This window comes from Anopheles stephensi, unplaced genomic scaffold (assembly GCF_013141755.1).
Source record: "Anopheles stephensi strain Indian unplaced genomic scaffold, UCI_ANSTEP_V1.0 ucontig343, whole genome shotgun sequence".
Classification (NCBI taxonomy): domain Eukaryota; kingdom Metazoa; phylum Arthropoda; class Insecta; order Diptera; family Culicidae; genus Anopheles; species Anopheles stephensi.
The window spans coordinates 23,229-38,292 of record NW_023405284.1 but is presented as its reverse complement, the minus strand read 5'-3'; the positions used below and the strand labels follow the sequence as shown (position 1 = coordinate 38,292).

Here is a 15,064-nt window from a genome sequence, read left to right as displayed (position 1 = left end):
GAACACAACTTAGGCTGGTGGCATTGCTCGGTTGTATACAACTAGTCGGATGGATTTGTATGGGATTTGACAGCTGAGATTTGGTTGTACACGACCGTCCGACCAAAATCAAAAATTTTTGATTTTGGTCGGACGGTCGTGTAAACCGAGTGAACTCGCTGGTAAAAACTCAAAAAAAACCTTTGTTTTTCTTCAAATGACGGATTGCGGGATTATTTGTAAACAAGTGATTTTGCTACAAACAGCTACATCGCCATGGCAAAAACTGTAATTGACGAAGAATTTTTGATCTCTTTAGTGCAAGAACGGCGCTTTCTTTGGGATCTGCGCGATCGCATGTATAAGAATAGAGCGGTGACAAATAAAGCGTGGAATGAGATAGGAGCGGAGCTTAATGTTGAAGGTATGTATCTGTTAAAAGTCGCTGTGTGTGGCATGGAGGTTCTCATAAAACTAGTCTTTCATTAACTGCATCTGATATTTCGTTGTATCTTATCGATCCATCCATGTATCCAGTTTGCTGCGGGAACAAACCGGCAAACGAGTGGGTTGAATAAGTGAAGAATGAACAGACCCGATACTCTCGCGCTAGTTTCTTCGTTGCGTTGTATATCACCCCGGATGATAATGATAAGATTGGGCTTTTCCTTGATTAACCAGAATCGGATATTAACGGCGGACCCTTGTTGATAACGATCTTTTTCCGGTAAACGTATTTTTAGGATTGGGTGAGTAAGAACAACTGTTGCAATCTGAAACAGCTGTGTATTTAAACAGTAGTGTATTGTTCTCGCAAGGTCTATTGAACGTCTGATTTCTACCGATCATTAATTCTACCGAGTAGAGAAATCTTGATTTGATTTTTGTTATAGTTTTTCTTTGTTTTTGGCATGCAAGAAAATAGAAGATTCATGAACGATGACTAGTTATGTTGACATCGTTTGCATACTCGCATAGTTAGGACAACTCATCTACCAATTTGAAATCGTCGTCGACAAGTAAAATTTTACGTTCCTGTCAATCTTATCAATACGATCCTAGCAGCATCGAGGTTCAGACGGATTTAAAAGTAAAGTGTAATAACTTTATAATGAAAAAGGAATAATTTACATCCAGGGTTTGTACCGTTTTTTAGTAATTTTTCGCTAATTATTTGATTTCAAAAATATCATATATTTTTTAATATAATGATGAGTCGAGGCTCAATGAGTTTTCATTCGTTAGATGTTAGCACAATAAGAGGACCATTCTCACGGTTGCATATAGTACGTCGCTACTCCTTCGAGACACACACTTTCACACATGTACAGGTAATATTTATTATTGTTTTGTGGTACTTATTTATAGCAAAGACAATAAGTATGCGAACCATTTACTGTCTCATCAGACGGATGATTTAAATCTAATTGTAAGTTTTAGGAACTATTCATTCCCAAACGTTATAACTGTATCGAAAATTTGGATTACATCCAAGTAAATAAAAATGAAAGTATTCTCATTTTAATGCGCAAAATCAAATGAATTGGTACACTTTGTTCTATTACAATTGTTACCATTCTAGCGTATTTTTTATCTTACTATGTTATGTGCATTGCTATGGCGTTGCTCGACCCCAAAATAGTTTTATATGGATAGAAATGTTTTAATAGTACTAACGCAAAATATAATATGGACCACAACGCTGGTTTTAGGATAGAAAACGTTACTTTAAAATCAATCAATAACTAACAATACAGCATCGATACATATGAGCACATAACAATACTCACATCATCAGAACATATGAACCCATAACAACTATAAAGTAGTTATCTTTTTAAAATGTAATCTATAATTACGTCTCGCTGCTGTTTTGTTTCAGTATTACGTAGTTCTTAATCTCATTATCTCAGTCTCTCTAAGGAGTTATAATATTAATGTCACATAATTAATGTTTTTAATAATATTTTATTTAATATTTTTATTACATTTATATATTTTTTCCACAATTGATGAAAAACTAAGATGAATCGCTCTATATCCGCTACGATGAATGGTTTTTTTGCATTGCCGGTTCTAGCATTAAAAAGCATAATCCCGAATTGATGGAGAATCCATAGAAAACAGCAGTAAAACGTACAATGTTGCTCGTGGTCATGATGAAGCTAGAACGGTGTACCACTACGTTTCGCGAATGGTGCTGTGGTATGTGTATTTAAGACTCTTTAGTATCTTGCGCTTCGAATACTGTAATCGAAATCGCTCAATTCATTTACGATAATTAAAAAACTGCCGACATCCGAAAAATTATACTTTTGCTGAAAAGTATGGCCAAAAAATATTGATATTAATGTACATATAATTTTTTTCATGTATAAGCAAAAAATATAGGTTTATTGATAAATAAAATAATCCTTTTTTTAATCATAATTTTAATAAAATTTTCCTGATGAAAGTTGTATGTTTGGAAAATAACGTTCGATGAAAAAGGGAATTTTTGAAAGTATTGAGAAAACAAGCTTAAAAAAGGTATGCACATGATACATTTTAAAATATGAGAAAAAAATGCTTACAGCAAAACAGCTGATAGAATTGGCATGATAAAAAAATCACTTACAGTCGTATAGTTACGAATAACAACATGAAACGAGAATACATAAATTTAACTAAAAACAATGCAAACATCACTGCAAATAGGAGAAAGGATATAATCTACAAACCAACAATGTATACTGATAGCCAAACAATGTGCAGCATCATAAAAAGAAAGTAATTAAACAGCCATATCGATTAAAGCAGTCGAATTGCCTAAAGATTGTGAAATCTATTTATTTTACAAACCATTTATGAAATTATTCATGTCTACTACAAAAATAGTCCTTGAAACTGTCTCTAATTTCTGTTGCCTCACGAGAGGCATGATTATTCGCCCTATATCTTGCGTTAGAATTGCAATTTACGGAACCTGAATTTGAATCACCAGGAGTTGTAACAGTCTCTCTAAAATCAATGCATAAATTATGCAACAAGCATGCTGCTTTCACTAATACTGTAGCGTGGTCCGGTGTTATTTGTAGTTCGGTTTTTAAGAACCGCCATTTTGCTACAAGTATTCCGAAAGCGCATTCTACGCATCGCCTTGCAATGGAGAGCCTCTCGTTGAAATGCAATTTTGCAGCATCTGCATTGTTGTCTGGGTAGGGGCGCAGCAAAAAGTTCTTCAGAGGGTAACCCTGGTCGCCGATGAAGACATAAGGTAAGCTTCGCGTAGTCCCCGGAAGAGGTTTGGGAGCCGGGATATTCAAACGATTAGAACGTATGAGTTCATACAATGTGGATGAATTAAATACACCACTATCACAGCGGCTTCCGTATTCTCCTATATCTACGCAAATAAATTTGCAGTTAGCATCTGCAACACCTTGCAAATGCAAAGAAAAATATTTCTTGTAATTAAAATATTGTGTTCCAGATTTGGCGGGAGCCTTAATCCGCACATGTTTTCCATCAATGGCCCCAAGACAGTTAGGAAAATTCCACTGGTCCAAAAATTCTTTTTCCACTCTCTCAAATGCAGACGTCGTCGGAAGCGGAATAAATTCTGAGTTGAGTGTGTTCCAAATCGCATCACATGTCTCATAAATAATGTTTCCAATTGTATTATGAGCCATACAAAAGCTGAACGATAATGACTTGAAGGGGATTCCAGTTGATAAAAATCTGAAAGCAAAAAAAAAAACAAAATATTGGTTACAAAGGAATTTTTGAAGAAGAAATTAAAATTATATAAAAATAACTTATTACAAAATATTAAATTTAGTGTAAAGCTTCATAACATGTATGTAATGTGTGGTACATTTTGTTTTGTTTCAGGAGAAATTGCAAAACACAAATGGCGTATTTTGCGTGACATCTTTGCACGCAAGTTTTCTGAAACGCAGCAGCCATCTGGGTCAGGATACAAGCATATCCGATGGAAATTTTTCAAGCAGATGAGTTTCTTGAAAGATACGCTTGCATCCAGACCCAGAATGGGTAATCTGGAATTAGCAGGATGTATGTATGAAAAATATTTCGAATTATTTACATTAAATCATTCATCATTTCATGTATGATTATTAGCCGCACATGAAACCGAAGAGTACCTCGAGGAAGAACTCATGACGGAGGAGAACCAATATAACCAGCCGCAGGATTATGGAAAGGCAGCAGACGCAGAAAAGCATACATCAAGTAGCCAACCATCAGGCAGCAGGCCAAAACGCGCTTCTGATGCTGTGTTACTAGAAAATCTGTTGCTCATGGAAAAGGAAAGGCACGAGATGGCGAAACAACAAAAGACTGGCAACTATTACGCGATGATGAGTTTGGTTACGTTAATGGACAAATTAGAGATAGAGGATCAAATTGAAGTACGCGACGAAATTTTGCGTTTTGGGCACCGCGTGCTAAAAGAGAAATTTAGTAATTATAAGGATAATTGTTAAGATATTTAAGATAATAAATAATAATAGTTACGGTAATAGTAAGGTAATAAGGGAAAAGGTAATAGTTACAGTTTGTTTAGATGATAGTTATCTATAAAAAATGATTTTTTGTTAACATGAATTGCATTACGTTATTGTTTAAGTGTTTTTATTTACGTTTAACAGAATTCATATGTTCCTATAAACTTTAAAAATTAATAAACTACCAAATATGCCTTCATTTACCAATTCAATTCAATTACCATTCGGTTGTAGAGCGCAGTAGAAAGAGAGTTGATTCTAAGTTTTGTACCATTATTTATAAATTTTGCAAGGAGCCGAAAGCTCCGTATTTAATGAAAGTGGCTTCGGCTTTCGTTCAATCCGATCAAAATTTTGCCCTAGCTTAAACATCTCCTTATATCCTTACATCCTATCCTTAACTTCTATCGTTGGTGAGTTCGGCTCACCTTCGGTATGTCATGGGAACTCTGACGCTTTCCTTTGTAACATAACGTTTTAACACTATGAGCAAAGATACTAGTACTTTAATATAAACCGCCATAGATTTACAAAAATCCTTACAACTAAGATTTAAAACCACATACCTGAGAGTCACCATTAATCTCTCCTCTGGACTAATGTATGGAACGTGTGTGGGCTGTTTTGTGATGAGATGTTCTATCTTTCCCAAAATGTAGTCAAATGTTCTTTTTGACATCCTCATATATTCGAAAAACTTCTGTTCGTCTTGTTGAAGTTTTGGAAACAACACGTAGTATTGCCCGTTTAGCTTGCGATCCTTAAATATACTGTTGACTTCATTCCGCCTTTGTTTTTGCAACAATAAGTAACGCAAGGCGAGGCTCGTACTCCGTAAAATCTTTTGTTCAGTATCAGAATCCATTCTGCAAATAGAAAAAAAATATTTGAAGTAAAAACTTTGTATTGTTTATAACATCTAACCAACAGATAACAGACGTTTCCACATGCGTCTGCAAAAACGTTATTGAACTTGATCGGCCCGGGGTGTGATTCAGTCTCACAGGACTGGCTGGCACAGATAAAATAAAAAAGAGAAACTCCTTCGTATGCGGAGGTGCTAGGCTTCGAAAGGCGGAGCGAGACAATGCCGAATGTGTCTGTTCACAATGTAACCGAGTACCAAAAGGATGCTCAGGGCAAATTATACACGACAAGATGACCAATATTCATCACTCCGGTGGACAGGCCCGGCTACCGAAACTGAGAAGCTGTTTTGTGTCGGCCGTATGTCGGAGGAGGTGTATTCCTCCTGGTGTTTGCTGCAGCGATCATGTTGCAGCTGTTTTTGTAATAAACCTAATATATAACCATATATATGGTTAATATTATAACCAGTTTAAAACAGATAAACTCACATTTAATTTTCTTTTTTCGTTAAAAACGATGAACTCGCTTATTTTGTCGAAACGGATAACTCGCGAACCTGATTTATTTGTGTTTATGCCTTCTTTGTTTGTTTACATCCAAATGTCAAACCGAAAAAAGTCGTGCAACCAAATCTGACGAGCAATGACACGCTTCTCGAGGTCGTATACAACCAAAGTCGTATACAACCGAGCAATGCCACCAGCCTTACACATCACCCACACACACACATACACACACATCATTTGTTTATTTACACCCACACAATTCATTACCTTGCACCGTTCGATATTCAGACATTGTGCGAGAAGCGACCGCGTTGCCGGGCCAGTATGAATGCGGTGCGTTTATAGTGCAGTGCTGGGTACGCGCGTGTTTGGCGCACTACTGTGAGGCGAAACTAACAACGACGCCGGTGATTCGCGATGCTGGGAAATGGTGCGCCAGTGGGAATGATGGCTTGTACAGCGCGCACAGCTGCCAGTACTGCTCGCCGCCTGAGAAGGGCCCGATCAACGCGGCCAGCTTTGTATGGGCGTGCGTCTATGCGGCAGTGCTGAAAATTCGTGATTTTTTCGCAACTACCCCCACGGGGGACTAAAACCGACGGCGGCGGTGGCAAAAGGAGTGGCAATGGGCGTGGTCTGGTTGTTTGTACAACGCGTACGTCGGTGCCATCACTGGTGCCGGTACAATAATATTACAATGTGCATGTTCATAGGCGACGACATAGTTTACCGTCGTCGTTGGTCTAAATAAACGCGTCCTCGAGGCGAAAAGGCGCGCACGCATTAAACGTCGGGTAAAAGGTTGGCCACACATTATGCTTAAGCGACTGGAAAACAGAAACTCCACATAAAAAAAAAAACAAAACGAATGTTTCCAAAAGCTTTCCAAAATGTGCTCAGCTGGCTACATTCGGACCACAGACGATATAATCAGTTCGTGGCGTTTCGCGTAGGTGAGCTGCTTGAAAGCACTGATCCTAGTCAATGGCGCTGGATACCAACGAAGATGAACGTGGCTGACGATGGGACGAAATGGGCTAAGTCGCCGGGCCTATCGGCACAAGGGCGATGGTTTAGGGGACCGCCGTTTCTCTGGGAACCGGAAAATGCGTGGCCTGCTCGCGTCGACCCCGAGAAAGATACGTCGGAAGAATTTCGAAAGATCGTCCATCACCACCAAATTACAGAACCGCTCATCGTTCTCGACCGGTGAATGAATGAATTATTGGCATGAACTTGCTACTCTTGCTCATGAGGTTCAATATATCAAGTGAATAAGGTGGATGAACATGATAATGTAGTTTATGAAGATGGAAAAACTAGTTCTAGAAATTTTCCTCTGGCTATTTGAAAAAAATAGTCGAACTCTTACGAGTAACAATATTTACTGCAGGAAGAAAACAGTGTTCCACGACATTTACTGTCTTTTGTGATACTCACATGATCAGGACTTTTTGAAATATTAATTGTTGTCTACAAAGAAAGCTTCCCAGTTTTTTTTTTCATCCACAAAACTTTACTCTCAATGGAACGTATTGTAACACCATCACCAGACAGTACAAAATGTATTTTTACCATATTTATTTAGTCCACAATCGCGCTGAAACTTTCACCAAATTTCACCTAACTGTCCCTTCCGAAACTAATAGCAGACCCTACCTTAGCAAATCCTTTCCCTTCCCTTCAACTTATCCCGAAGAATCTCATCAGGAAAAAAAAAAAGAACGACGACGCCTGCTAAAAGACGCCAGGGCCTTACGGTTACGGGGCGCTGTAATAAATTCGCGTACACGGTAGGCAACAGGAACACACACGGCAAGGCACGGGCCAGACGGGTCAGGCAGTCGTCGTTGCGGGAGAACCTTCTTAGTGGTGGGCTAAAAATAAGCGGATCGCAATCGCAAACTTCTCTCCGGTTGTCCTCACTCCCTCCAAATGCGTCCCTTTCCTGTTCACCCGTCCCCAGATTGGATGGTGAAAAATACGAGGAAGGAAAGAAATTCGGTTTCCGTTCGAGTTTTTCAAGAATCAATTTCACCTTCCGCTGCCGTCACAGTCTAATGGATCTCCTCCTTCCCCGCGGGGCGGTTTCCGTTGGGGCCTTTGCAAATGGGAGGCTGTTTCGTGATTCGGTTCCCTTCAACGTTCGCCTTCACCTGCTGTATTGGTCTGCATCCGCATAAATCCGGTTCCGTAATACACTCCATCTCCCGAGCAGAAGAATAGCTCGGGCAGGCAGCATAGTAATAATCAAAATCTCGCTTAAAATTCTTTCGCTCTTTCTTTTCTCCTCTCGCTATTGCTGCTGCTGGCTTTTTTCTCGCTCACCATGTCCACAAAACATAAGCCAGTGGCGATGAGTGATTTGGGGAGTACTCCCCCAAGGGAGGAGTACGGAAGGCAAAGGAGACCAGTGAAAGGTGCTGGTCGATAATCTCTTACCTTACTGCCTGTTCGCTTTCCCATTGCTTTGACTCTGGCCGTAGAGTTTCGATCCACTAGCCAGACACAGCGATATTATTTATTTGAATTATGTTTCGGAAAACGTCTCTCGGCGTTGGTGTGGAAAATCGATCGAAATTTATCGATCGAATCCATCGACATTTACATGTTAAAAAAAATCGAAACAAATAGGAAAAAATACCCCCGTAAGCTAAACGGAAACAAATCCTTCGCAGAAACGGCGTGTGGGACAGCTATGGATGGAAGCGATTTGAAGGAATGAATGCAATGCCCTCTGCGGACAGTAGTCCGGATTCGGAACCTTCGGCGAAAAGGGAAACTCGACTCCCGGGGGCCGCTAGGAAAACACGCGAACCAAGTACATGTGTGTGTGTGTGTGTGTGTGTGTGTGTGTGTGTGTGTGTGTGTGTGTGTGTGTGTGTATGTGCCGTGCCGTGCCGTTGTTTATTTATCCAAGCTTCTTCGCCAGTCTCCGGCAGACCGGGCCCGGTTTATTGGTGTGGATGAAAAGGAAAACTGTTCTTGAAGTTCTTACCATACCAATGTGTACCGTCGTTTTTCCACGCTTCCCCGCACGCATCCGCAAAAATCGCATCGGCTTTTCTTCTCCGTTGCTACACTGTGAAAAGTTCGTCTTGAGCAGGGAACAGTCGGCGGTCGGCGATACGACTTGTTTGATTGGAGCTGACTTTGGATGGTTTTTGTTTGTGTATGCTAATGTTTGTCCGTTCCCACGGAATAATTCACGGAACCCGATCATCCTTCCTCGGCGAGACTACGCAACCGATCTCATTATTCGGGAGCAACATGCCTCTCGAAAGTTGAAGGAAGCTTTGGAAGAGGTTGATCACGACGTTCTGATGACCGAGCTCTGCGGACCGCGGATGAAGTGGACATTTAACCCGCCTGGGGCGCCTCACTTTGGCGGCTGCTGGGAGCGTTTGGTACGTTCCGTGAAGAAGGCACTGAATCAGTTCGTGTTCACCAAGCGCCCTACGGATGAAGTAATGCTGTCAACGTTCACGGAGATCGAACTCATCCTTAATTCGAGACCACTTACCTACGTGCCCCTGAACGACGAACTGGCTGACCCTATAACATCTAATCACTCTCCTCCTTGGGAGCTCTGATGGAAGCAAACCACCGGCAGTTTTCTGTGATAGCCCTGCTACAATCCGGTCGTCGTGGCGAATGGCGCAGCATTCAGCAGATTTATTCTGTAAGAAATGATTAGCAGAATACTTACCCACACTTACCCGACAAACCAAGTGGTTCGAACCAGTCAAGTTAGGCAAGCCACGGTACAAACGAGCAGTGGAACTTACGTTAGACCCGCGCACAAATTAGCAGTCTTAGATGTATCAGCTTAGTAGAAAACCGCATGGCAAGAGTCGAATACAGAATATAGCGAAAGTGAAAAACAGCAAACAAACAAACAAACAAACAAACACACACCCACGAAGCAACTGACAGAAGATGGGAAGTGAAGCCACGGTTTGTACAATCGCGAAAGAGAGGTGTGTCATCACGAAGATCGGGTTTATAAAGTCGCCAAAGAGAGGTTGCGTCATCACAAAGAGCGAATTTAGCATTGAGGTGTTTATTATCGCCTAACAAACATATTTAACCGTGGCGCACTTGGGGGGACAATGTTGGAAAATTTATAGGGCTCCCAACGGTCTGTCAGTTGGGTCGGTCAAAAATTCAACCGCGTTTCAACACCGGTGTCTTCAGGAGAGCGTTCCAGCACTATATTGATTCCCGGACCACTTCCCGGACGAGTGGCGGGATCGGGAGCTGCAACAAACGGACAGTAGTTAAGAACGTGTGGCAGTATTTGGCTAAATTTGCGAAAGTGAACGGTATGTGAGCTCTTACCCGATGCCCAAATCCTTGTTTCGTACATCGTCAAACGACGGCTAGATGTTCCGTTCCTGTGCGTTCCTGCGACGGAGCAAAAAAAAACATCACCGTGAGTATAATCAAGCACATCCGTTGGTGTCCGGAACACGTTGGTTGATGTTATTACCGTCATCGTTAGCGGAATGCGAAACTACTCACCCAACGTATGCACTGGACGTACCGCGCATTCACCATCCAGAAGTATCGTCTAGCAGAAGAGCGTGTGAAACAACAAGTACAGCACACTGCCTCCCCGCCAGACCGGCAGACATCCACGCGCACGAAACACTCTCCACACTCTCGCGATGGCCACTTGCACGCATCTCAGGCAGTCCTGGATGCTGGAGAGACTCAGCACACGCGCGTTGGTAAGCCTGGCAGGATGTGCACAGCAAACACAAATCACTCGCGCGAGCTTTCTTTCGTGTATTCGGTAACTGGATCGAGCGGAGGTAACAGGCTGCCCCCGAATTCTGTCCGTGGGGCAGGCCGCCCGCCTGTGGTGTTTTCAACGCCGAAAGACGTCGAATTAACGTCGAGCATACACTTTCAAACACTGTGTGTAACGGGCGAATGCGAGGCCGGCACACGGAACACGAAACAATAAATTGAAAACATGAGAAACACGGCAAATCTCTGTTTGCCTACTAGACGACATTAGATAATGACAGTGTGAATTGAAAACACATCTCAGCACACATTGGAAACCATCCATAGGAATAATTAATAAGTAAAAGTCAGGCATGCGTTGAAACCATTATTTAGCAAGCTGAAGTGTGCAACAGACGTTTTTTCCACTGTGTCTCATCTCAGCACCATATTTCATCGAAAATGGCCAGCCGTAAGATCGGAAACCGTCGTAATGATACGTCGTTGCACCTGGAACAACTGACGTGTGAACTGAAGAACAAACTGAACGAACTGCCGCGAGTGAGCAACGTGACATCAGATGACAACGGACCATGCACAGCGGCAGATTTAAGGGTTTGGGAGTACAAGAATTTCGTTTTTATGCCGGACGACATGAAGCGTTTTTACCTGTCGACCGATGGGATGCACACGAGCTGGACTTACAATTATTCGAAGCGCGCAAAATTACGTGTAGGCCACCTCTACATACCTAAATTGACACACATCCAGAACCTCGAACTGAAAGGACCGGGAACTGTGTTCGAGCTCGACCGCATAGGTGACAGGGGTTTCGTTTTACTGGTGTACAAGACAAATGTTACAACCCGTCCGGAAATTTATTTGTTGGAAGTGGGATCGTGGAAGTGGACACTGTTGGCGGACTCCTTTACGACCTACTTACGCATGAGCATCGAGCATCTCGGGCTACCATGTTGGCAGTTAGCCTTTGCCAGCTGTCGCCTGCCAGGGTGGGCTGAACAGCTGTTTTTGGTGCTGGCTCCACATTTGCTGTTGGACTATGACGAAATGCTAGGAGCGAAGAGCGCGCCGGTATACCAACGAGCGCAGCACCCGCTCAATGTGCTAGATCCGGCTAGATTTTGGACCACGGTACGACGCATGCGCTCGGCACATAAATAGCCAACGACCAACGAGAACGAGAACGAGGTGGCCATTACGGAGGATTACTTTACTTTACCATTACGATAGACCATTACGCATTTAAAATAATCAATAAATAGCCACTGCACGGCCACTGTTTCAATTACATAGAAATGTAGTTTTATTTCTATCTAAAGCTAGCTTTGGTTTCCTCCCATTCGCATTCCCATTCCGCTTTCCAGGGACCAGCTTTGCCCGTGAACAACACAACACACATGGTTTGGTCTGATAATTGTACACAGTTTTGCGATTGTATCGAAGGATCGAATAAAATTGCTTCACAAACTTCACCAACCACCCCCAACCCAGAAGCGGGTTCCTTGACTGGGTTTTACTCGTAGTAGTATATGGGCACCTGGGCAATACGCAGTGCCGGACAGACAGCACTGCGCAACGAACACAACTTACACATCACCCACACACACACATACACACACATCATTTGTTTATTTACACCCACACAATTCATTACCTTGCACCGTTCGATATTCAGACATTGTGCGAGAAGCGACCGCGTTGCCGGGCCAGTATGAATGCGGTGCGTTTATAGTGCAGTGCTGGGTACGCGCGTGTTTGGCGCACTACTGTGAGGCGAAACTAACAACGACGCCGGTGATTCGCGATGCTGGGAAATGGTGCGCCAGTGGGAATGATGGCTTGTACAGCGCGCACAGCTGCCAGTACTGCTCGCCGCCTGAGAAGGGCCCGATCAACGCGGCCAGCTTTGTATGGGCGTGCGTCTATGCGGCAGTGCTGAAAATTCGTGATTTTTTCGCAACTACCCCCACGGGGGACTAAAACCGACGGCGGCGGTGGCAAAAGGAGTGGCAATGGGCGTGGTCTGGTTGTTTGTACAACGCGTACGTCGGTGCCATCACTGGTGCCGGTACAATAATATTACAATGTGCATGTTCATAGGCGACGACATAGTTTACCGTCGTCGTTGGTCTAAATAAACGCGTCCTCGAGGCGAAAAGGCGCGCACGCATTAAACGTCGGGTAAAAGGTTGGCCACACATTATGCTTAAGCGACTGGAAAACAGAAACTCCACATAAAAAAAAAAACAAAACGAATGTTTCCAAAAGCTTTCCAAAATGTGCTCAGCTGGCTACATTCGGACCACAGACGATATAATCAGTTCGTGGCGTTTCGCGTAGGTGAGCTGCTTGAAAGCACTGATCCTAGTCAATGGCGCTGGATACCAACGAAGATGAACGTGGCTGACGATGGGACGAAATGGGCTAAGTCGCCGGGCCTATCGGCACAAGGGCGATGGTTTAGGGGACCGCCGTTTCTCTGGGAACCGGAAAATGCGTGGCCTGCTCGCGTCGACCCCGAGAAAGATACGTCGGAAGAATTTCGAAAGATCGTCCATCACCACCAAATTACAGAACCGCTCATCGTTCTCGACCGGTGAATGAATGAATTATTGGCATGAACTTGCTACTCTTGCTCATGAGGTTCAATATATCAAGTGAATAAGGTGGATGAACATGATAATGTAGTTTATGAAGATGGAAAAACTAGTTCTAGAAATTTTCCTCTGGCTATTTGAAAAAAATAGTCGAACTCTTACGAGTAACAATATTTACTGCAGGAAGAAAACAGTGTTCCACGACATTTACTGTCTTTTGTGATACTCACATGATCAGGACTTTTTGAAATATTAATTGTTGTCTACAAAGAAAGCTTCCCAGTTTTTTTTTTCATCCACAAAACTTTACTCTCAATGGAACGTATTGTAACACCATCACCAGACAGTACAAAATGTATTTTTACCATATTTATTTAGTCCACAATCGCGCTGAAACTTTCACCAAATTTCACCTAACTGTCCCTTCCGAAACTAATAGCAGACCCTACCTTAGCAAATCCTTTCCCTTCCCTTCAACTTATCCCGAAGAATCTCATCAGGAAAAAAAAAAAGAACGACGACGCCTGCTAAAAGACGCCAGGGCCTTACGGTTACGGGGCGCTGTAATAAATTCGCGTACACGGTAGGCAACAGGAACACACACGGCAAGGCACGGGCCAGACGGGTCAGGCAGTCGTCGTTGCGGGAGAACCTTCTTAGTGGTGGGCTAAAAATAAGCGGATCGCAATCGCAAACTTCTCTCCGGTTGTCCTCACTCCCTCCAAATGCGTCCCTTTCCTGTTCACCCGTCCCCAGATTGGATGGTGAAAAATACGAGGAAGGAAAGAAATTCGGTTTCCGTTCGAGTTTTTCAAGAATCAATTTCACCTTCCGCTGCCGTCACAGTCTAATGGATCTCCTCCTTCCCCGCGGGGCGGTTTCCGTTGGGGCCTTTGCAAATGGGAGGCTGTTTCGTGATTCGGTTCCCTTCAACGTTCGCCTTCACCTGCTGTATTGGTCTGCATCCGCATAAATCCGGTTCCGTAATACACTCCATCTCCCGAGCAGAAGAATAGCTCGGGCAGGCAGCATAGTAATAATCAAAATCTCGCTTAAAATTCTTTCGCTCTTTCTTTTCTCCTCTCGCTATTGCTGCTGCTGGCTTTTTTCTCGCTCACCATGTCCACAAAACATAAGCCAGTGGCGATGAGTGATTTGGGGAGTACTCCCCCAAGGGAGGAGTACGGAAGGCAAAGGAGACCAGTGAAAGGTGCTGGTCGATAATCTCTTACCTTACTGCCTGTTCGCTTTCCCATTGCTTTGACTCTGGCCGTAGAGTTTCGATCCACTAGCCAGACACAGCGATATTATTTATTTGAATTATGTTTCGGAAAACGTCTCTCGGCGTTGGTGTGGAAAATCGATCGAAATTTATCGATCGAATCCATCGACATTTACATGTTAAAAAAAATCGAAACAAATAGGAAAAAATACCCCCGTAAGCTAAACGGAAACAAATCCTTCGCAGAAACGGCGTGTGGGACAGCTATGGATGGAAGCGATTTGAAGGAATGAATGCAATGCCCTCTGCGGACAGTAGTCCGGATTCGGAACCTTCGGCGAAAAGGGAAACTCGACTCCCGGGGGCCGCTAGGAAAACACGCGAACCAAGTACATGTGTGTGTGTGTGTGTGTGTGTGTGTGTGTGTGTGTGTGTGTGTGTGTGTGTGTGTATGTGCCGTGCCGTGCCGTTGTTTATTTATCCAAGCTTCTTCGCCAGTCTCCGGCAGACCGGGCCCGGTTTATTGGTGTGGATGAAAAGGAAAACTGTTCTTGAAGTTCTTACCATACCAATGTGTACCGTCGTTTTTCCACGCTTCCCCGCACGCATCCGCAAAAATCGCATCGG

At 43.1% G+C, this 15,064-nt stretch overlaps 2 protein-coding genes across 14 annotated transcripts; one reads left to right on the top strand and one right to left on the bottom strand.

Moving 5' to 3' along the window:
• Positions 1-174: 174 nt before the first annotated feature.
• LOC118516594 lies at positions 175-5,802 on the top strand. 8 transcript variants are annotated; one of them, XR_004907950.1, is made up of 4 exons: positions 175-403; positions 517-728; positions 3,853-4,035; positions 4,102-4,686. XR_004907950.1 is itself a non-coding variant. In XM_036062557.1 (2 exons), the coding sequence occupies exons 1-2, from the start codon at positions 256-258 to the stop codon at positions 4,464-4,466; spliced, it is 513 nt and encodes a 170-aa protein (XP_035918450.1). In that variant the 5' UTR covers positions 175-255; the 3' UTR covers positions 4,467-4,686. The 8 variants fall into 8 exon arrangements, 1 of the variants encoding a protein (XP_035918450.1); XR_004907952.1 differs by lacking the exons at positions 3,853-4,035; positions 4,102-4,686 and adding an exon at positions 5,418-5,802; XR_004907949.1 differs by lacking the exon at positions 3,853-4,035.
• LOC118516592 (protein ALP1-like) lies at positions 1,300-6,061 on the bottom strand. Of its 6 annotated transcripts, XR_004907944.1 has the most exons (4): positions 5,846-6,061; positions 5,054-5,353; positions 2,700-2,711; positions 1,300-2,297 (listed from the first exon to the last, which is right to left on the bottom strand). XR_004907944.1 is itself a non-coding variant. In XM_036062555.1 (3 exons), the coding sequence occupies exons 2-3, from the start codon at positions 5,350-5,352 to the stop codon at positions 2,832-2,834; spliced, it is 1,167 nt and encodes a 388-aa protein (XP_035918448.1). In that variant the 5' UTR covers position 5,353; positions 5,846-6,061; the 3' UTR covers positions 2,766-2,831. The 6 variants fall into 6 exon arrangements, 2 of the variants coding, with proteins under 2 accessions (XP_035918448.1, XP_035918449.1); XR_004907941.1 differs by lacking the exon at positions 2,700-2,711; XM_036062555.1 differs by lacking the exons at positions 1,300-2,297; positions 2,700-2,711 and adding an exon at positions 2,766-3,699.
• Between the last annotated feature and the right edge of the window lie 9,003 nt (positions 6,062-15,064).

Coding starts and splice junctions, on each gene's coding strand:
- LOC118516592 (XM_036062555.1), bottom strand. CDS start 5,352: ATGGATTCTGATACTGAACAAAAGATTTTACGGAGTACGAGCCTCGCC. Junction 3,700..5,053: donor AGATTAATGGTGACTCTCAG/GTATGTGGTTTT, acceptor TTTTGCTTTCAG/ATTTTTATCAACTGGAATCC.
- LOC118516594 (XM_036062557.1), top strand. CDS start 256: ATGGCAAAAACTGTAATTGACGAAGAATTTTTGATCTCTTTAGTGCAA. Junction 404..4,101: donor AGCGGAGCTTAATGTTGAAG/GTATGTATCTGT, acceptor TATGATTATTAG/CCGCACATGAAACCGAAGAG.